The sequence below is a fragment of the Anarhichas minor genome, unplaced genomic scaffold (assembly GCF_050575085.1).
Source record: "Anarhichas minor isolate MPS153535 unplaced genomic scaffold, ASM5057508v1 ptg000004l, whole genome shotgun sequence".
Lineage (NCBI taxonomy): Eukaryota > Metazoa > Chordata > Actinopteri > Perciformes > Anarhichadidae > Anarhichas > Anarhichas minor.
The window spans coordinates 3,550,767-3,574,047 of record NW_027466450.1 but is presented as its reverse complement, the minus strand read 5'-3'; the positions used below and the strand labels follow the sequence as shown (position 1 = coordinate 3,574,047).

General features: G+C 40.2%; 1 protein-coding gene across 1 annotated transcript; it reads left to right on the top strand.

Annotated features, from left to right (window-relative positions):
- The first annotated feature begins 21 nt into the window (after window positions 1-21).
- Window positions 22-22,900, top strand: LOC142965612 (G-protein coupled receptor 39-like). The gene is made up of 2 exons (XM_076106638.1): window positions 22-2,325; window positions 22,392-22,900. Exons 1-2 carry the CDS (start codon window positions 1,551-1,553, stop codon window positions 22,898-22,900), a joined length of 1,284 nt encoding a protein of 427 aa, XP_075962753.1. The 5' UTR covers window positions 22-1,550.
- The last annotated feature ends 381 nt before the right edge of the window (window positions 22,901-23,281 follow it).

The following is a 23,281-nucleotide window of genomic DNA, read 5'->3' as shown; positions in this document are numbered from 1 at the left end:
TTGCTCTCATGCAGGAGTCAATGTCTAAAGACAACTGTCTTGCCGGCATATTTGAGGGCGTAGGTTTCAAAGAGTATAACACATAGGCTAAGCTCAGCTGTAGGTGGCTGAGCCTCTCTCATGTATGTCAACCATTTTATTTGAGCTTATTTCCTTTTACATCTAACAGCTGTGAATGATTTCTAGCATGCGGTACATTAATGCCCGTGATGTGTTTATCTCAAAGTCACAAAGACACTTTCACGCAATCTCGAACACTCGAGCACCTCGTTATTGAGATATTAAAAAGGCATTGTCAAGCTCTATGTAATTACACACACATGTGAACACAGCGGCAAATATTCAAATGCGATCTGAGGCATAAATTAGGGGGCTCCAGTTGTCATAACATTCAACCTTGATTTAACTTTTTTTTTTTACTTTTGGCAGTGAACATCTGGCTGACAATGTGATGGTTTGATTGATGTTATCGGACAATCAGAGTGAGAGGGTAGAGCTTTTATCTAACCAGGTTCAACCTGGAGGCATCAGCTCAGCTTTGTCTGAAGCAGCTAAAAGTGTGGAGAAGTCTAGGGAAATACTCTTCTTATTTCTAAAGATGAAAAAATGATGCTTTAAATATTAATGCATCCAGCGTTCCCACTCGGCATTTAAAGGAAAAAAATACAGGAATTCATTATCTTTGAAACACAATTATTTTATCAGCCAAAAAAATGCTATCACTCAACCATAATTCTGTTTCTGTAGGAGTTCACATTGCATTGAAAAACATTTTTAAAAAGAACACTCTGAACTCTGTGGAGCTACGTCTGGCTTATTTCATCCCGGTTCCTGCTGTAACTTCTCAACTTCCCTGCACTTCAGTTTATTAAACTAAACTTCTAGATTGTTAATCTGAACCAATTTCAATTATTCGGTCAAAGTCAGGCATGCTTTTTTTTTTTCTTATATGTTTTAAAGTTGCATCACGACTCATGTACATTTAACCGTTCTCCTAATCTCAGCTATAACTTGGAGTACAACAAAGTGTGGGAGGAACATTCGTACTCAGCACTCATGCTGCCTGTCCTCGCGTTTAATGTTTAACTGCCCTGCCCTCGTTGGTGGGAGGAGGAAATGTGTGCGAGAGGAGTGTTGGCTAACACTATGCTCTGACTGAGGTGAAACCAACGACTCTGCACTAGAACCTGAGACGACTCTCGAGGATCCCAGATGATCATCAGGAGTGGGAGGAGATGGAACATGGCTTGGGGCCACACACTGGACTTTTGGTGATAAGACACTAAATATTTAGAACAAAGTAGAAAGTACTGTATCAACGGTCATGAAATGATACACCTACTGTGACTTGGAGTGTACTTTCCACTGGGATACTCTCCTTGAAGAATCCGGGATTAATCACACGCAAAGAGAAGTCTTCAGTGTAAGTTGTTATCTCGGAAAAACAGCTCACTTCTGGTTCTTGGCTCTAAGAGACTTCGCCCAGCAGACCTGATAAGCTGAAGGACAAAATCAATACCTGGGAAATCAGAGCTCACTGCTCCGTAACCATGAGTGAGGAAATAGAGATAGCAGAGGTGAAAGACTGGAGGGAGCTTGAACCCAACTACTCCGTCAAAATCTTCCTGACAATCTTTTACAGCCTCATCCTGGTGACGGGTATCGTGGGTAACTCGGTCACCATCAGAGTGACACAAGTGCTGAAGCGCAATGGCTACCTGCAGAAGAACGTTACTGACCACATGGCTAGTTTGGCGTGCTCTGACTTGTTGGTGCTCCTCATCGGCATGCCGGTGGAGCTCTACAGCGCCATTTGGTTTCCGTTCTCGTCAGCCGGAGGGAATGCTTCCTGTAAGATCTACAACTTCCTGTTCGAGGCTTGCAGCTATGCCACCATCCTCAATGTGGCCACACTTAGCTTTGAGCGCTACGTGGCTATCTGTCACCCGTTTCGCTTCAAAGCCCTGGGTGGAAAACGCACCTCTGCCCTCATCACCTTTGCCTGGCTGGTGTCCGTGCTTGTGGCCCTGCCGTTGCTGGTTGCCACAGGAACGCAGGGACACATTCCCTTCCTGGCAGACACACCCGTCCAGAATCTGACTTTCTGTACAAATCTGAGGGAGCGCTGGGTGATGTACAGGGTCAGCATCTTCGTGGCTTTCATTGTCTACATGATGGTGTTGATCTGTGTGGCCTTCATGTGCCGGGCCATGGTCCTCGTCCTTCGGAAACCTTCAGGGTCCATGGATAGCACCATTAACGGTGCGCTCAAGCACGAAAGTTCAAAGGTCAAGACAGCCAGGAAGCAGACCATCATTTTTCTTGGTAGGTTGTTGGTTTAATATCTCAAAAAATACACCTTGTTCTGCCAATTGTGTCTGATCAAACAAATGATTTTAGAGCTCTCTGTGTCTTTATTATTATTGTGCGTATGCTGTCCCAGTTTTTGGAACCAAAGTGTTCACATTTGTCCGTTATTTTTTTGAGCACTATGTTTGGTGGTTCGTGTATCTTTGTGATGTTGATACATTACCACCGTTGCCCGGGTTGTTCGGAAGTGTCCGACAGCCTCTTCAGCTGTTTACACCAGCACTGAAAACACCACATTGACTTTGTGCCAGAGGTGGAAGTGAGAAAGGCTTTGATCAATATTTTGACTATTTAAATGATTGATTTCACACACTGACACACACACACACACACACACACACACACACACACACACACACACACACACACACACACACACACACTGCTTTTGTTTAAGGATGAAAGGGAAGATAAACCATCTTGTGATTGATAGTAGCTACTGCTTGTTGTCCAGTCAAATATGGTAATACAGGACTGAAGTTACTAAATATTTCACAGCATTGGTGTCATATTTACAGTCATTATTTCAGGGTAGTTCTAAAAGGGCTCCAAGTTTAGAAAACTCAGAGAAAAACCAACCACTCCCACAAAGGTTAGTACCAAATAGAACAAATACAATTCGACCCTGAAAAAAGATAGAGAAACCTCACAAAATGCCTTTTAGATAAGGACTCTCCTTCCAGGCAGTCAGGTTTGCATTGAGTGCCAAAACTGCCAATAGTTGGCCAACCCACATAACATTTCGATAACTGAAATTTTCACGACAAACAGAATGTGAGCACTGGTGTGGACATCCTGAGCACATCGGCACCATCTCGGTCCAATGGACATCAGCTAGCGTTGGACATGATAAGGGATGGGCACCAGAGATGTTAACGGATGCTGCTGTTCTACACTGCAGACAGGCGTACATGTAAAAAAGATAGGACAGCAGCATAGGCAACAGACAAACTCCCACAGTCCCTTAGTCATAGAGCAGAGCGGTCACAGAGAATGACCACATGAATAAAGAGTATACACTGACAAGAAGCAGGACACACAGGAACTCAATTCCTGACACTGGTGAAGGAAGCTGGTAAAGATTAACGCACTGTTATTCTCTGTATAATGTACAAATGCATATTAGTCAAAACAGCCCCTTAGTAAAGGATTAAGAAAGGGAAATTATTTTCCTGTTTAATTAAAACCAATAATGTAAAGCCTTAAAGGCTGCAGGATCAATACTTTTAGATTAACAATTTTCTCGACCGCACCCTTTGGTTCATTCCCACTGCTCTCATCAACTCTGTTTTCAGCAGCTGTTGTCAGTGAAAACTCTCTGATGAACCCACTGTATGCTACCTGCTCAGCACCAATCCTCAAACGGACAAAGTCAAGAACTAGCTGGTAAACAAAGTGGAGCACCGAGCAGCTAAAGAGCCAGAGAGTTTTCTCAGTGGTTGTCAGACACCAAACAGAGGTGAAAGAATCTCTTGGTCTGCTGCCACCAAGTGACCAAAAATATAGATATATAATAATGCATCAAATAATGCAGCTTTAATTTAGCACCATTGTTATCTCCAAGGAAAGAAACTTAGATGATAAAAAGTAACAAAATATATCAAAAAGCATTTGTAAACTGTTGTGTGTTCATGTTCTGGGAGTATGAAAAAATTAACGTTATTACAAAGAAAATGTTCTGATGTCTACATTTACGCACACCAATCAGGATGCTCCTTTAATTATTGTCTTTCAATTAGAGTACAATACTCATCCAAGTTGAAGGACATTAGCAGATCTGCCTCTCTAGTTGCAGAAAATACATTTTCTAATGAAAAAGAGTATGTTGAGAAAGGTTTCCGCTTTGGAAACAAGCATTGTGGTGAATTACCACTGCATTCCAGGGCGATCCATCACCACACATCCTGTGTGTTTGACACACACACACACACACACACCTACACGCACACAACCACTCTTTGTCCAAAGGCAGTCACCCATGATGTCATGTTAGTCAGTCTGACATTGAGCTTACTCCAAATACTCAAAGCTGCTACATTGTTCTGAATCACAGCATTGGAATCCATTGTTTACTTGTGCAATCTCACATTATCAGAGTTTTGATTTTATAACCCGACTGGTTGCTGATGGAGTTGCAAGGTCAATGAATCACATAGTTGCATGTAATTGTTACTTTTTTGTGACATATGTAGAGCTTCTTAGAAACACTCAAGGTCAATCAGTGGAATACAAAAAAAGACAAGATAATGATAAGACAATAACACCTTTTATCCTTAAATAGCGTCAATAAACCGATCACAGATCTTCTTTTTTGATTTCAGAAATTCTGGAAGATGTTTTTCACCAGGACTAAATCTATAGTATGCATCCTTTACACTGTTGAGGGGTTAGCACTGTGACTATAACTAAACTCAAGTCCTCAGGACAGCCATGTATCAGCACCACTGAGAGTCACTGAGACATTTAATCTGCCTCGCAGCAAAGATACATAAAGAATGATGGATACATGCTGACTTTCTGCTAACTCCTTCGCCATTTATCTTTTAATAAAATACTGACATATCCGCTCATCTAACTTAACAAAAAAGTTTGTTTCTTCTTCACATACAGCATGATTAATAGGTGAGCAGTCTACTCCATCTACTCATACACACCTGTGTACGTTGTCAGTGTTTCCTTCCAGCCAGGGCTGTGGCACTCCAGTTGTGCTGATTCAATTACCAGCCAATCGTACATCCTCACCAGTTTAATTATGTGTCAAGTATTGGACAGTGTGTGAATCAAATTGAGTTTCTGCGCTCTGATGACCTCAGAACGATGAGGAAGGAGGAGGTCAGCTGCATTACAACCGGTGCATAAAATGGGGTTTTATCCATTAGTCACAATCCCTGTGCAGCTTATTTGCCTGACGGAACATAATTGTTTCTGTTCGGCTGTTTCGATGTTTTCACACATTCAGATCGACTGGTGTTAATGGATGAGAATGGTGACATGGTTATGCACATTATGATGCTGTGACCGTGATGGTCTTGATGGAAATGAGCAGTTATGATAATGATGATGTTGAGGAGGAGGTTGAAGACGGTGACAATGATGGGATGTGGAGGAGGGAAAAGAAAGATGATGACAATTGTATTTATAGTAAGGATTATGCAAATTAGTAGAAGATGATAAAAATAATAAAGAAGAGTGGATAACTCGGATGGAAAACTAGAGGCAAAAAGTAGGCCTCTATAATAACCAGCCTGATCTCACAGAAATAGATGAAATGACCACAAGCTCTTGACAGAGCATTACGTGGTGGTGGCAAGTCATTTGTTAAAATGACGTGTCAGTGCTAATCCATATTTCTATACTAACAATGGAACAGATGACTGCGAGTAAACTGAGAAAGGTCGCTGTGTCAAACCCACAGAGCGTTATCTTCAGACGCTGCAGTTCTTCTCAGCTCTATGGAAGGTTTTAGTGTCTTTCAGCTCTTTGTTTTAATTCAGTCTCACTGCTATAATCAGATTCTTTACAGGCGAAGCATGCAGCTGTTTTCCACAAAACGCATTAGTTATAACGATAGGAGTTGAAGTCGCCCTTCCAAGTGTCCAAGGAAAGAATGAGTATTCACATATTATACTCAATCAATTTTACACTCCCCTTTTTATTGCTTTAAATACTTAAGTACATGCTTTACTTAAAACTAGGGTTGGTAATGTATTTTCAAATTTGTTTTGTTATATTTGTTGAAATTCTCTCTACATTGCAACAACAATCAATAAATCAAATGATCTGACAAAAAAAGAGAAACAAATTGGTTATACCTCCAATCATTTTATTTGGCCTGAATAAAGACTCACCGGAGTCTTCCACAAGCTGCTATCTTAACAGCTGTGAGTGTTGATTCTTGTTGCTTTCTCCAATGTTGCATAACCAAACCTTTAAAATCTTCTAACGATTATACTGTAACTTAGAGTTTCAATGCAGGACTTATTCTTTTAATGCTTTTTATTATTTGGTGGTGTATTGAAATGTTCAACTTCTCTGTTTGTTTCTGAGTGAGATATCTTAAGCTCATGTCTTGTGAGATCCCTGGTACTCGGTGTTCGCGACTTCAGCCCCTGTAAGACCGTGCATTAAGTCACTAACCATCGCTCAGTTGGTGAGTTCTACATTCAAAAGCTACCATCAAAGGGATTTTTTTCTCTTTTCCATGTTTCCGTGAGCACAAGTTAGAGGACAGCTTGATTGTCCCAGTTCACTTCAGTCAGGAACACTCTCGTCATAGATTTGAACCATTTATTGCAACAAATGGAAATACAGTTAAACTTGGCGCTGATGGCTCTGCTCTTTGAATGCTCCCCAGATTAGCAAGCAGCCACCAAGCCAAAACGGGGAGCACCGAGCAACAACCCCCAAGGGTTTACAGGAATGAGCCAGAAGTACATTTTTTAAATACATTTCAACCATTTGCCATGAAAGATGAACTCTGAACTAAAAAAGGGTGGAGGCTGGGGTGGGGGAGGCAAAGCTTTGCCAACAGTACGGTCTGTAACAGCGTAGAATCAGTGAGGAGGGAGTCATATCTAAATAAACCTCCTTGGAGTGAGAGTGGGCTGTGATTAGTGTGTGGCCGATTGGGAGCTATGATTCAATTGGCTAGCATGGTTACAGCTGGGGGCGTATGACTTCCGTATCCTGCATTAACTAACGTGATGCTTCATCTGTTGTCTTTGGTGGATTTTTCAGAACCACCAACGTCTAGTACATGTCTTTATCTAAGAAGACTACATAATGAGTCTGAGTTTATTCCACAGCATTTCCACTGTTAAAACTTAAAAAAACGTACACGTCTTCATCTCTTCAAGACGTCTGCAATGCTAATTTAAGACCACATGAATCATCCTTTTTAAAAATTAAAATCATTTTGAAGCTGCCTCTTTTGGGAAGTGCCCCTTTACACTAATACTGTACTGATAATATTTCTACAATTTGTTATCAGTTCACAGTGAAATGTTAAGACAGGGGGCACTGAACAAGCAGTTTAGGTTGAAGGCCTCTTAATGAATCCAGGACGTTGCTGTCAGCCATTCAATCCACAAGACAGTCCAGGCGCTTCCCCCGTTTCTAGCGCTTTTTTTTCATAGATGACACATTCAATCATTTTTTAGAACAAACACCATTTTGAAAAATGTCCTACGTTATTGTGTTTTGCTCAGCTTTACTTCCAGCTCGTTCTGTTTAACATGTGATTCAAAAACGCATTACCTTCTGTTACTGAGGGAATCTATCCTTTCAATCAAACTACCTGCATAAACATCTTCATCACTCCAAAGCTTCATTACAGCAGTTTCAGCTTTCTGTTTGGGGAATAGCTTGTTTGTTCTCTCTCATAACTGTGATGATTGGATTCTCAGACTAAAAGACAGCTTGCATTAGAGCCATTTATTTGGCAAATTGAGCAAATTTGCATTTCGATTACAACTAGCGGGCATTTAAAGGCACTGTAATTAACATTAAGAACATTAATATAGCAGTAAACAACAATTTGTAAAGATATAGTGGAGAAATGTCTACCTGAGCAGAGAAGGAAGTCTCTCTCCCTCTGTGTGTGTTGTTATCCGAGCTTCTCTGTGCTACGTTTGCATAGCCAGGCCGGTCATGCATGCTTTTAGTGCATGTTAGTGTATTTGAGTCGTCCTGACCGACGGCGTCATTGCGAAAGCACCCAACCTCCGGTTCCCTCTCAGGCAACCACTGTTAGCTCTGTCTGCACTTTGTTAGCACCGTTAGCTGCTAGCCGCTGGCCCGTCATCGCCATATTGAGAGCCGTATCATGCACCTTTAAAGAGTGCAAACCTTCAAGTGATGATGCCCTTACTTGGAAAGCTCCAGGTTGGGAAGTATGGGAATGAGTTACATTTTGGAAACTGACATGAAATTTCTGAAAGCCACCAGCATGATAACGGGTAATCCTGTGATTTAGCATTGCAGCTCCATAAAGCTGGAGGATTTGCAAGACGCTGATTAATAAGGAAATGGTCAAAATTGATACAGCAGAGGTTGAGATGTCCTAGTGCACATTATGGGTCAAATTTCAAAAATGTCAGATAATATACTTCCCATAATGCAACTCAAGAGTGTCTCTTTGTGAAACCCTTCCTGCCTGGTAAAAGACCACATCTTTTGTCTGAAGAACAACATTCTTTTCCAATCCTCATAGTCTTTCTCGGCAGTTGGATCTTGGATAAACTTGGATCTGAAAATAAATAATCCAATTGTTTTATGGCCATAAATGAGATTATGCCAAGAAAGGCCTTCTGTTTTAGAAGTCTGCACTTTTGTTTGACCTGGTGGCTCGTGTTGTTATATCTGAGCTGTGTCCCTCAGGGGAGGAGGAGCAGCATTATGAATGATCATGAAGATTATGCAAACAAAAATTACATTTTCAAAATTGAACATAATATATTCAGTGAGTATGCTAGACTGGTTATATGGATGTTGTTTTATCATGGATTTTAAGAGCCATTTTATGTAAGGATTTGAGTCGTCTGTGACTAACTTCATACAGTATGAAACGTGGAAGAATCATTGCATTTAAAATGGCACTTGATGCCTCAACTTTAAGGTAGTTTATTATATGTCTAAAAATTCACAAGGTTAAACCCAGAAGTTTAATATGTTTTTTTAAATCAAGAGTTGGATCAACGTTTTAAAAGCTACAGGCTTTCCCAACATTGCGAGTGAGACATTTATGCAAACAGTATGCTTGTACTTCATCTCAGTAGGAATTGCGTGTGGGTGTTCACGCTCCACTTCCACACCCCTGCACTCAAGTTTTATTGCTCTACTTATAACAATCGGACTGGAATATTGGTGTATGTATAAATATTGATGAGGCCAGTTTGAGAGGGGACTGTTTGTTTCTTACGGTTGATATACATGATGCTGTGATTTGTTTTACCTAAAAATCAAACTAAATAAAAGGTAATTGCAAAATAATGAAGGTGTTTTTAGTTTTACAACTAAGGGGATAACTGTGTGACAAAGTAATATTCACACCGAAAATTACTAAAAGAACTACATACTTGTTAGCCAGGCCATACTGTAGTCGCCTCACAGCCACATTATCATGTCCATAATAACTACTTCAAAATGCATAACCGCTCAGCCCTCATAAACAACAACCCAAGCAGCAATACCCTGGCAACTGGCCTCCATTGTCTTCATTATGGAATATTACATTTTACTGAATATTACTGGGGGGGGTCACGACACACTCTGCTGGCATCAACAGTATTCACTCCCTTCTTTATTGGCTGCTGGCTTTTCTCTGCGGCATTAATAATCTAAATTTGAATATTAATTGTTATTGCAGTCGGCAGATAGAAAAGACGTGCTGCACATTGCATCGAGTTCCGCTCTGATGCACACTCCAAAACAGTCGCTCCTGTTGTACGCACTGATGTCAGTTGTCTCTCAAGTGGCCACGTTCCTGTCACTGGTCCACTTTACCTTGAAATAACTTTTAATCCTGGTTGGGCTCTGCGACTTTTGAGACTAATTAAAAGCAGAGAACATCCTTGTTAAGTTGCCCACACATCACATCAGGGACAGAAGGTTAATTGCTTTGGCTAGTTTTTTTTTCAGTCACTGGGAGCCAGCATTTGTGAATTGAATATTAATTCTGTTTTGCTGTCTTCAGCCTTTGGCCTTTAACCTTGGACTTTTTCGGGCTATTTGTGATGGGAGCTCTCGGCGAGGCTGAATAGACGTGAAAAGAGGGTGTGCATGGAGACTTGAGAAAACTAAGAGAGCAGGGAGTGCTTTTGGTATTCTTCAACACTTTTCGTCAAGATGTGTGCAGTGGTAATCCTGTCTTCCCCTGTGTTATTACAGCTGTGTATCAAACAATACACAAAATAAACTAGACTCGAGAGCTGAAATGCTTTGTAATTAAAGTCACATAGATGCCACAAACTTTGCAGTATATGTTTAACTGTGACATTTACCTTCCGGCTGGAGTGAACAGACCTTTAATCCTGCATGATCTCAACCAAACAAAAGGCCAAACTTCAATGTACACGCTAACCAAAAACACTGCATACAATACTAGAATTTAGAAACAGCTGACTAAGCCTTGCCCCCCTTACCCACTGTTGCCACACCTGTCGAGCTTTCTGCTCACTGCATATAACCCACTTTGCAATGCTAATGGTGGCAGGTTTACCACTCGAAAACATGTATAATAGCTTCTCATCTCTAGCCAGCATCTATCAATTTTGCTTTCGAGATCAGATTTGATCAGTTGTAGCTTGCTAGCTAACGAAGCTAACATTGTTTAAAGGGGACGTATCATTCTTATTTTTAGGTTCACATTGTTAAATAACTCCTGAAATCAAACATAATAACTTGATGCCATCTAACAGCGTAACATAATATTTTAGTGTGATATCCATTAAAGAGGGTTCATAACTTTCCTGGCCTCGTATTGTCTTACCTGCTCCCATCAGCCACCTTCCGCTGGCCTGCCAGAACAGGGCCATAGCTCATGAACTGCAGCGACAGCCCAATTGCCACCCACAAACCTCCTTCGGATCGATGAGGCTTATTTATTGTGTTCGACTACAGATCCTTACTCCCCATCGGCCTGTTCATGCTGCTTGGGTGGCCTCTTTTCCAACCCTTTTACCATCAACTATAAAATAAACCTCAGGGAGGATTTGTTGAGCCTCTTTGGGCAGGTCGGTGAATGCACCTCTCCATTCCTCCTTCCAAACCTTCCCTCGTCTGCCAAAATCCACTCTGCAATGAGTGACAGCAGCATAGTTAAGTAATAAGCTCCAGAGCCCTGTGGCCCCTTGGCAGCTAACATAGCTAAAGGCAAGCCTTCCTGCGAGTGACAGCCTGCACTCACCAAGCCACCAGGGAGACAATCCTGTAGATGGCTGCAAAGCGACAGTGTAACTTCATGGTGTGTCAGCGCTCTGAGGAGAAATCATAGGTTAGACTGCGGGGGGAGTGTGTTTCTGTATCTGTTTTACAATGCCACACTGCAAGGTGCCACACACACTGATACGCTGTAGCATGATGTTAGGTGATCAGTTTCAAATTGTATTCCTCACTTTTCTCTGAAACTCACTCACAGACTGGATCCTTCAAAGAATGTTGATGGATTTTTTTGCAAAATTGACATATTATCACCATATAAAGTTGATGATACAATCTGCCCCAGAACAGTATGTTCTCCAGCGAGTCTTTGACTGTTGTTTGGTTGCTGTAGTGAGTTTATCGGAGATTTGTTGCACAACCCCATGTCCTTGCATGGAATGAGGTCGCTGAGGGTGGTGATGCTGAACCAAATGAAGATTTACAGGTTGTGAAACCAAAACAATCAGATGAAAGATTTTAAAATGCTCAGAAGAGTTCGAGGAAAGTGAGGTAACAAGCCTTTCCGCATCACACATAGTCAATTAATCTATTATTAATATTTAAATAGTGATAAGTGTAGCCTTAATAATACAATTTGTAAATAATTAGAAAAAATATAATTGATGTAAATGTGATTATTCAGGTTTAACCTGGTATTCACATTATCCTCGTTATTAAGAGCAGATATGCTGACGTTTTACTGATGAAGTTGCAGATGATGAGGTGAACCTTCACAGACTGCAGTAATGTTCCCAGCCCCAACACAGCATGCAGCACTAAAACCTTGAGAAGACATTAGATGGACTTACTGGTCTGGCCTGCCTGCACTCACTGGCAGCACATAACTCACACTGTGGGAGACTCATCTGGCTCAAATACCCTTTGTTGTAAGAATAATGATTAGTATTTCATCATAAATTGAAGCGTTTTATGACACATTCATAGCATCATTTTGGCTACAAGGCAGCAGATAGAGGATTTCTTAGTTCTTAAATATTGTGAATTATTTCCCGTAGAAGAAGAGACGATAATGTATGCCACATTAAAAGGAGTCAAATTGAATATTGAGACTCCATTGTCTTTTAGAAAAACAATAATTACTTTTTCTCCAAGAAGCAGCTGGTCATTGCCCCACTGACACAGCTTTCAACACAATTAACTATGAGAAATGAGCAACTGATAAAAGTTTCAAGTCTTCACTTCCGGACCAGATCTGAACACTGCTGAGCCTCCCTATTTTCAGGAATCTATCACAGCAAAACAGTTTTCTTCCCTAATTAGGGGGAATAGGGTTTTTTGTCATGTTGGATGTTGCTGAGGATGAGGCTGAAAGCAGCAGTGGGAGCAGGTGGGGTTGGAGGAGCTTTTTAATGTCCTTGGGGACACTGTACTGTAAGGAGCTTTGCCTCAATCAAAAAAATAAATTGCAAAAAAACCCCAAACTGGCATGTTTTATCACATTCACCCTAAAGCAAGCAGGATATGAGAGCAGAGGATGTGCCCTGTAGGATGACTCATGAATCACAGTAACATGCCCTTGTTGCTAAAGGTTAGGCTGCTGCTACCCCACAATTATACACACAGTTTAGTCCTCATTTTTATCAGTGAATTAATGATTTACGTGGATTGAATTGTAATATAGAACAGACAATTCTTCAATGACTTATTTCACTCTAAGATAAAATGAGATAAGATAACATAACACAAAGATAACAAGACTTTACAAGGAGCTGTTCAAAGTGACGAACCCACAGAGAATTATCACCAGCTCAACGGCAACGTTAGCAACTAATAGTTGGTGAACACAGTGGAGCACTTAGCAGGGTCATTATATGTTCCCAAAGGTCCTATGTTGCAAAGGTCCTATGTTCCTATGGTCCTGTTCCCAAAGGTCCTATGTTCCCAAAGGTCCTATGTTCCCAACGGTCCTATGTTCCCAACGGTCCTATGTTCCCTTAGATCCTATGTTCCCAACGGTCCTATGTTCCCAACAGTCCTATGTTCCCAAAGGTCCTATGTTCCTAAGATCCTATGTTCCCAAAGGTCCTATGTTCCTAAGGTCCTATGTTCCCAAAGGTCCTATGTTTCTAAGGTTCTATGTTCCTAAGGTCTTATGTTCTCCCAAACCGTTGTCATTCCCAACTAGTCCAATACAGACCTTTGGTTATGACCCCTTGGTGTCACTTAGGTTTAAGCAACAAAGCTACTTCGTTAGAATAAGGAAAAAACTCATGGTTTGGGTTAGAATAAGTATATTTTTGGCAACCTTGGAATGAGAACTGGATGGTTCCTCAGCTCTATATAGCACTTAATGGGAATCTGAAAAAGATATTCCCCAGCTTTATTCGTTTGATATGACATGGGCTGATGTAGAAAAACGTGAAGAGGAACATAGCAATGAGTTGAATATAGGGCCCCGGGAGAATGAGTCCAATGAGACAACATAAAATCTTTTGAAAAGTTGACTTTATGTGTGTTGAACTTGGAAACATGGGACCCTGGGAACATAGATACGGTCCCACATTTAGCAGCTAAGGAGCTGATATTTTCCTCAGGAATTGGTGACCAAGACAGAAATAGAAAGAGAGTATTGGAGTATTAAATATTGGACTCGTCAGGTGGAAACAAACACGTATCCAACTATATGCTAATAAGTAGTGTTGCCTAACGGTGAACATTGTGTTTTCACGGCTGTTTACAGCTTGTCCTGCTGCCTCCATGTGGACAAAAAAAACTAAAACAGCCTTAACTTTTAGGAAATATGCTTCTATTTCTCTTTCTGGTGCCAAATTAGATAAGAAGATCAATACCACTTTCACATCTGTCTGTTAAATATAAAAATACAGGCAACAGCCGGTTAGCTTATGTAATGTAGCTGTTGGTCTCAGCAGTCCGTCGTTATTTCATGAAGGTATATGTTTTGGAAATGAATGCAGATACTGACTTGATGGCTTCCCAATCATTCTAATTCTGTAAACAAGTCACAGTGAGCTTTTGTCATGATTACGGTGTTTGCCGTAGAGCGACTGCTGTTAGTTTCCTGTGTGACACTCTGACAACAACAAACATAACATGTTGATCATTGCTGCTAACTCTTTTCTCCTGAATGGTCATGAGATTGGTAATGCTTCAGTCACAGCAGGTTTGTTGCTATTGTCCCCATCATCACATTGCTCTCATCAGAGATGAACAGTAATTACAACATTCTTTCCTCAATGATTTTCTAATCAATCAGTCATGGAACTGTAGCTGTAAAGAGGATGTGACTGTATAAAATTAACAGCTCACAGCTGTTTGCTTGGAATTTTTTTTTTTTTTTACCATTGATAGCACCAAAAGCACACACACTCTTTTTCATCTCTACTTTCTCCCTTTGTCTTTTTGTTCAGTGAGCGTGCCGGGAATCATATGGTAGAAATGAATAACAAGGTGGAAGTCCATTTACCTTTTCTGATCCCTGATCAGTTCAACCCCTAAATGAGCTGAGTGGGTCTGTGTGGGCTGTGTGTGTCATAGCTTTTGAAGAACGTTTGTCTTGCTCATCGTTCATAAATATGATTAATTTGTGTGTTTGTGCTGGGTTATGGATGGTTAAACTCTTATTGTTGTAACTAAAGTGCAGGAGTTATTCTTATTTTGGCGACTTTGGCTTAGTTACCAATCAGCTTCAGGCTCATTACCACCTCCTTCTGGACTTGAGGAGCTCCGACCCAGTTTGCATGATTTATGATCGAACCAACAGAGACGCATATATGTGGCTCAGTAAATAAACGTGTCTTATTAATCCCAGCTGCATTTGATCTGCCTACAAGACACCTAAAATGGCATGCGTAAATGGTCCAGAAAACTTTCAGAATATGCATCTGGCATTCAGAGTAAAAGTGGAATTGAAATATAACTAAAATACTCACAGGCAAATATTTCTCCTCTTCTTTTTAAAAATGTGAAACGAGTCTGTGCTGAGAGGATCAGAGCGCAGCAGACTCTTCCCTAAAGTCAGCTCTTGTTGCCAAGATGTGGACTGATCAAAAGAAAGAGTAAACTGAGACATTGTGTTCAGCATACTCTTTGTTCGTCTGCCCTGCTCAAGTATTACGACACCTTCATTTAATCAGGGTAAAACCAACCGCTGCTCCAGTCTGCAATTCTCTCCAGAATTACTGAGATGGATGCAGACTTCTGTGAGTTGTTATGAGTACACATGGTGGCGCACTCTTTTAACTGAATTCATAGAAAGTAATCAAAGTGTTATTCAGAGCTGAAGTACTTCCTGCTGCCTTTGGTTTTGAGAACACTTTAATGAGGTCTTGGATTTGTGTCGGCCTCCTTTCTATATTATTCTGACTCATAAGTGGCCTATTGTTGTTGGTGTTTTGTGCATTGTTGCTAACAGTGTATTAAATCTCATATAACCAGGGTCAAAATGTGAAAAAACATTAGTTTTGGGGCATCCACTGAACTTGTATGTTAATGTGTGTGTCTGTATTTGTGTGACTGCTGGGCCGTCTGTGCTTATTCGCCCAAACACTAAGTGTATCGACCGTACAGACCTCTCATTTATGAAGAAACACTTGATTGAACAAACCTACTTGGTTAGGTTTTTGGAAAAAAACTTGCTAGACATATTGTCTGTATGGATTTGTAAATTAGTGATGAATTGATGTGGAAAACAGCATATCGTAAGAGTTTACGGCAAATTGTTTATTTTATTAGTTGATGACATATGATTGCAGCTAAACTAACATGCTTAAGCTATTCTTCTTATATCCTATGCTAATTTCATACTTCCCTGTTAGCATACTACCTATATTTACTATGATACTTATACAAGCATTATTTCATTTTTTTATATGTAAATTCAACATGTCATGTTGTGTTTGTTACAGTTTAAAAAAACGAACTAGTTCAGTAAACTGTGGAAATGGAATCCTGGCTCTCCTGTAGATATTTGAGTAGTTATTTTTCCAGATGAGTTAGCTAGTACAATCGCCTTTCGTAGCCTTTTCTAGTCTGAAAGTTTGCTTCATATTCAGCCCGAACACATCTTCACACCAGAGTCGACACAGCTCTGATGTGTACCTTCATCACAGGATTAGCCAGTCCATCTGTTACTGGTCACATCATCTATAAACGAGATTACTTATCACTGCCTGACATGTGGGTTCATTTATACTGAAGAACTTATGACTGGCAGCACTATAAAATCTTGGCACACACAACGTCCTCATGCAATGATTGTAAGTGACTGTAGGTCTTTGCAGATTGAGCGCACCATAGGTGAGCCGTAGACAGCAAGAGACAGTGAACCGATAGACCTTCACATAAAGTCAGCAAGGAAAGTACAAAGTACAAGAGTGATACCATTACCATGTTAATTTACGACGTTGTTGATAAGTCTTGTCATCCAAGACCAAGATATTTGACCTCACTGCTCACCCAAGGGCACTCTTTACACCTAAATAAGATTGCATTTCCTTGTTCAGCTTTGAGCCGGCACCATAATGCGAGCGTATACACAACAGATGTTGTAGATCAGCTCTGCTGACAGAAAATATGTCTCCATACATAAAAAGATTAATTATGGGATTGTGAATCCACCACCACCAGATGTTTTACATGCATGTAGCTGCCGATACAACATGACCGGACATAATATCCCACCCTCCTTAACCCCAATAATGATATCAATTCTCTAATCTGCATGATCTGAAAGTGAAATGAAAACAAAACCAAATTAAATCAATTGATTCCTCCACACTTTGCATGACTGATTTGATCAAAACCCTTTTAAAGCATTAAAGAAACAGGGAATTATTGACAACAAAAACCTGTACAATCTTTTTTGTTTTGTTCCCATATTGCTTTAGCCTTAACCTGATCCTAGAATTGAATTAGGTTTGGTCAAGGTGACACAAGGACCTTCATTGAAGAGGAAGCTGTTGTAGTAATGCTTTTGACAACAATTTAAGTTTTGCAACGTCATTCGAACAACATAATTTAACCCCAAACTAACGCAAAATCGACACAATAACATTATTGTTCAGTAAATATGTGAAGAAAACGATCTGCAACAGAATTATGCTCTCTTCAAGAACATCTGTGCATATTCAATAGCACCCACTCCAAGATAACAAACTAGAGCACCCATGTCTCCATGAGTCTCCATGAGGAAATCTCCTTGAAAATAATTAGATTATTTCCATTATGAACAATATTCTTCTGTGACTTACTCAAGCTATAAATTATTGCTCAAGTGCTTCAATGACTGAGGATCTTCTGTTAGGCTTGAAATTAATTTGCTCACACTCAGACCATCATTACAAACAGTCGCCCGATTTGTGCCTGACAGACTAATAAATGCCTGTAAATGTTCACAGTCTGAGAGGTTTCGTGGAGAAGATGTTATGAATCCAGCTGTTAATAGCAGGAAGAAACCTTTATTGACCTTTTGTTGCAATCAGTCTTCATGGTTTCATTTGATCTTTGTCGGTGTTTGCCATTAATAAGGACAGCACAATTTATGCCAGAAAATGTCAAAGAATTATCAGAAATGTTTGACTATTTGAAATTAAGGATGTTCTTCTGTGATTGGTCTACACGTTCCTGTCTGAGTTGGCCTGCGAGTTAAACCCAGACATCTGGCAACTCAAAAACTCATTATAATGCATTTGATATGCCAGAATTCCTAACTACAAAAAGCTCCTGTATATTCTCTGTGGGTGTAAATCATACACGGTACCTCTGTCTACTCTCTTCTGATAGTGTGTGTGGGTTGAATGGATATTTGTACTCATTGTCACAGGCTTTGATAATGTTTGCCTTCATCACAGGTTGCTTATTATCCACAGAACAGTCTTTCAGCACAACTTCCTCCAACGTCTGAAGAGAAAATCTAACCAAATCAATAAGATGGCTGCTAGATTAGGTACTCATTGTTCTGCACGACATAGAGTTTCTCTTTTATTTTCCTTTCCCTCACCAGTACAGAGGTGGTTTGTATTAATGCATGGCTTTCACATTGAAGTATATTCAGTCACTGTAATATTAAATGATTAAACACATTTGTTCATTATGTATTATTAATTATGTATCAGCCCTGAAAGTGACAATATGTTGTTCAAAGTTTGTTAGATAAGTCAAAAATAAAACTGAATGCATCAATACATGATGTTGTTGTTAAATAATCAAGATGGAGCATGACAAATATAAAGCTTTACACTGTAATATGTAATACTTTGGTAAAAACAAAACAAAAAGCTTTTTCCTTTACCACCAATAAATATTTTTTTTATCCCTCAGTGACTCATTTTATCTACTATCGCATTTAATCAATCATCTAGGCTACTGCATATTTTCCCCATGCAACAATTCCCATTATCCCCATCACATTTCTGTCTGTGAACTTTTATATAGCGTTAGCTACCTAACTTTGTCCGCACTAGCTTGGTGGCAAAGTTACAGTGATAATTAAGGTAAAATATTCCATTGAGTGATTGCACATAAACTACATATTTTGCTTTGCATTGAGAGAGGTAATAAGTAACCTCTATTTCCTCAAATCACACTACAGTAAATCTTGTGGGCAGACTGAAATTAATATCTTTTGAGGGTGAAATCAGTTGCATTGTCATACAACAAACTTTCCCCTCATCATGCAAATCGTCATGATTCCATCGCTCTTCTTTTCCTTCATTAACACTTTTCATTTTGGTAATGTTAAAGATTTGTCACATGTTTTAAATCAATATGCAATCAAGGCGGTCTTGGCTACCGACAATATTCAGTCGTCAGTCAAGCGGTATCTATAAGTACTGGAGGAAATATTTCTCTTCTCTTGATTATTCAATTTAAATCTGCGGAGACGTTTCCAATCATGGAACTGAAGGGCGCCAATGATGTGCTGATGCCCTCTATTTGAAAAGTTTCTGCCTGAGTTCTGAAAGAAATTTTGCATTCACAAATGCACTGCTGAAAATGCAGATGGTATTTTAGGAGCATGGCAGTCTGCTTCCAACAGAGACAAGTGAAGGTGTCGATGCAGTAACAGCTGCAACATTTCAAAGTGATCATTTTGGCTTGTGTTGTTGAATATTCATTCTATTAGACTAGTGTCGTAATGGGGTTTGGACCTGGACTCTTTAGTTGAGGAGATTCATCCGTATTGGAGACGTTTTAAATTGTGAATTGTAGCCGGTCGTGTCATCAGCTCTTAGAGAGGTCCCTTGCTTTTAATTGCTTTCATGTTGTGCCTTTACTTAAATTTCATCATGTTCTTTTCATGGGTTTCAATAGGTCCAAATAATCTCCCCTGGGCCTCGCCATTGATGTGCGATTAACAGTAATTAATCTAACTACTCTACACTGTGATTGTGTGACTTCGGTTGCAGTGCACTGTGGAACTAGAATCCTGTGCACAAATGGCGGACCCTGCCACTAACGATGAAGACGACTAAATAGCGAATCGTACTACAGTGAGATGTTTACACAATGTCAACATTTTGAATGACTATCGCTGAGAGTATCAAAAATGGGTTTTGATTTCATGAAAACCTTGAGGATTATCATCTTTAAGAGAGAGCAAATCTGAAACCCTTTGGAAGTGAAAGGATACACTCTTATCACCAATTTTCATAGCTGCATGTGACGTTGACGTTTTGTTTTCTCCTCTCAGCACGTTTAACAATGTTAAACATGTTTAACGTGTTTACTTGAAATAATTGCACTACTTACCCTGTTCTCCCCCACCATGTAGTGCACCATGGAACTAAGAAGCTCAATCACACACTCCAATTACAGCAAAGACAGACAATTAATTGTTCCAATAATCTGGTTTAATTGCTTTCTAATTAGCAGACAGTTATATTTCCCCCCTTTGGCAGGGAGACAGCCACTCTGTGTGCGTTAGTGTGTGTGTGTGTGTGTCAGAGAGCTTGGGGACGCCACTGATGAGACTGTGAGCTTAGACTGAGGTTTTGAGGCGGGCGTATTCAGCATGTCAAGAGATGAATTATAATAATAATAATAGTAAAGTTTTTTCCAACAACAGATGAATGCTTCACATATATCCAAGAGGGAACACACACACACACACACACTTTCACATCTTCCGCTGCACACACTCCTCTTTGCGGCGACGTGACTGATCTGTGCTGACTCAGTGGCAATTTTCCAGATGAGCGCTTAGACTGTGATCAATGAGCCGACGTGACGGGTAAAACCAAGTTGAAAAAAAAAATATATCCATCTCAAAGAAAGATACCGCCATTTCATACATGATGTGTTGCCTCAATCGGTGTAAGACCACCAATAATGAAGCAAACCTTGTTTTCTAATCAGTTACAAGCTGCATCATCACTCTAAGTGACATTTTAGTGGCCTACTTAAAGTTTGAACTCTGTAAGTTTGAAGCGCCATTACTAACTGCCAAAATGCATCATCCCTCAAAGCGTTATTAAACTGGAGGAGTGAAGTTTGTGGTGTTGACAATATCTTGATTTGGAAAGTTAGTGTCCTTTATAAGGGTGAAAGGACAAAGGATGGCACTTTACAACGTTTTCACGTTAGAACAGTAGTGGTGTACGGGACATTGTGTTCGAAAGAAAACTGCCTTTAATTATAGCATCCCCTTTTGTCCAATCAGTTTGGGCAAAACTCATGGTCTTAAATGCTGGAACTACGGATGGGGCGATAAAAAGTACTCACAATGAATTGATCATGGGGAAATTCCATTATCGGAATAATAGTGAATATCCTCACATGAGTGACTTGAAAACGCTGTCTAGCTTGCTATCAGGGTAGAGATGTGAAAAATAGAACCTGGTTTTAAAATGACAAGAATTATCATGCAAGAAAGAACAGACTCACGCAATGTTGCTATTTTCCCTTTACTTATGCAGGGGGACCTTATGATTACCTTATTTAAGATTGTTTAATTTTGTTTTTCCACTAAAAAATGTCCTATCGGTGATACATTAAATACATTTGTTTCTTAAGAAAATATAAGGTAAAAGTGATTCCAGCATGTTTAAGTGCCCTTTTAGTCTTGTCTAAATGTAAACAAACATGACTTGACTTTACACAACCTCCTGCTTTTGCCTCTCTGTGATGAGAGCTCTTCACAGTTGCTTTTTCCTCAAATGACACTGAGATAATAACAATTTCCTCAGCAGTCTTGGACGACGTATTATAAACAAATGTGTCGATATCTGTGTTCGTCAGCATGAAGTGATGTCTCATGCCAGATCATTTTGGAAATGATGAATTGATGAATGATGAATTCCCATTAAAAACACTGCAGGGGGAAATGGATAAACACCAGATTAGAGAAGGATGACGTGTTAGTCCTTCTAAAGAGTAAGCCCATGACTCAGACGTGAGACGTCAGCGGGCCGGTTAAGCAGTCACAGATGTTGTCCTGTGTGCTGGAGGTCAACGCACTGGGTTTCACTTTTGTGAATCAGTGGCAAACATAACGTAGGTACTCAAAGGTGTATGTGTAACGTGGGTAGCTTTTGGCCACATTATGGAGTATAGTTAGAAATAGGAAAGCATTGGGAGGAATAAAAAAATAGCACGTATGATAGGCCTGATTTCAATCATGTCTGTCCTTCCCTATAAAGGGAAAGAGTGATGCTGTCTGTTATCACCGGTTTCTGACATCAGATGATGGGACAGAAGCGGTACTGTGTAATTTTGCAATGATTCGCTTTCCAACTGCAGTTCTACTTCCAAAAGATTTGTTTACATTGAGTCACAAAACACTAAATGGGCTGCAGGTGAGAACTCCCATCTATATGTTTTTTGGCAGACAACTAGAGCAAAACCTTGGCTCTTCTTGTATAATTTTCTTACAGGAATAGTTTAATATTTTGGAAGATATACTTATATACGTACTTATAGTTACTTATCAAGACTTGGATGAAAAGATTGACACCACTCACATCAGAGTGGTGTCAATCTTCTCAGAAAGAAAGCAAGTAAGAGTACATATTTCCCAAAATGTCACTCTTCCTGCGTTTTGATATATATCTTTTCATGGATTTCCTTTTCTGTAAGCGTGCCCACCTCTCTCTTCAACGTTTGTGTTTCTGACTTTTTCTTAGGTCTCATCGTGGGATCCTTGATGGTGTGCTGGCTTCCCAACCAGATTCGTCGTCTAATGATGGCCGCCGTGCCCAAGTCCCGCTGGACCATTTCCTTCTTCCGGAGCTACGTTACTCTCCACCCAGTGGCCGACTCCTTCTTCTACCTTAGCTCCGTCCTCAACCCGTTCCTCTACAACCTCTCCTCCAGACAGTTCAGGGAGGTTTTTGTTCAGGTGCTGCGGTGCCGCCTCACCATCGAACACATCAACAAGCGCACAGTGCGGAGCTCCCGCGCTGCCTCTGCACGCTCCCTCCGGCCCCTGCTGATCAAGTCATTGCGTAGCAGCAGGGCCAACCGTCCCAGCCTGGCACAAGAGAAAACTCCTCCCACCTTTACAACCTTTCAGAGTCAAAGTGACTCAGGAGTGGCATCAAATACTGAAACTTCCCTCAGCCTGACTGAAGAGTCAATTTTCGATACAATTCCCAAAACAAAGACAGATGTACCATCAGAGAGTGAAGTATAGTGTGTTGTACAATTTAATGCAACACAATGAACAGTACAATTACACCTGCTTGTGCTGTGCCATCAGAAACAAATAAAGAGAAATACCTTATACACAGTGAACACAGCAAGTTAAGTCAGAAATGATCAGATGACAATTTGGCACGATAGGAAGCTTGATGGGACTCTGCAAGAAATTGTTATCAAGTCAGACAATTATTATACAAACGTTGAAATATTCAGTTAAACATAAAGACCCTCACAGCTTGAGTTAAAGTTAAAGGTACCCAGCAGAGTTTTTGACCACCAGTGCGGCTCCTTTTGGATGTTTGCATCTCGTGGGAAAACATCCCACGAGGACACACGTACACTCATAACACTCATTGTACTTTCATGTTGACTG

What these genes read in the sequence shown, in the direction of transcription:
- LOC142965612 (XM_076106638.1), top strand. Translation starts at nt 1,551, where the DNA reads ATGAGTGAGGAAATAGAGATAGCAGAGGTGAAAGACTGGAGGGAGCTT. An exon ending in GCAGACCATCATTTTTCTTG is followed by an intron (nt 2,326 to 22,391) that starts GTAGGTTGTTGG and finishes ACTTTTTCTTAG; the next exon opens with GTCTCATCGTGGGATCCTTG.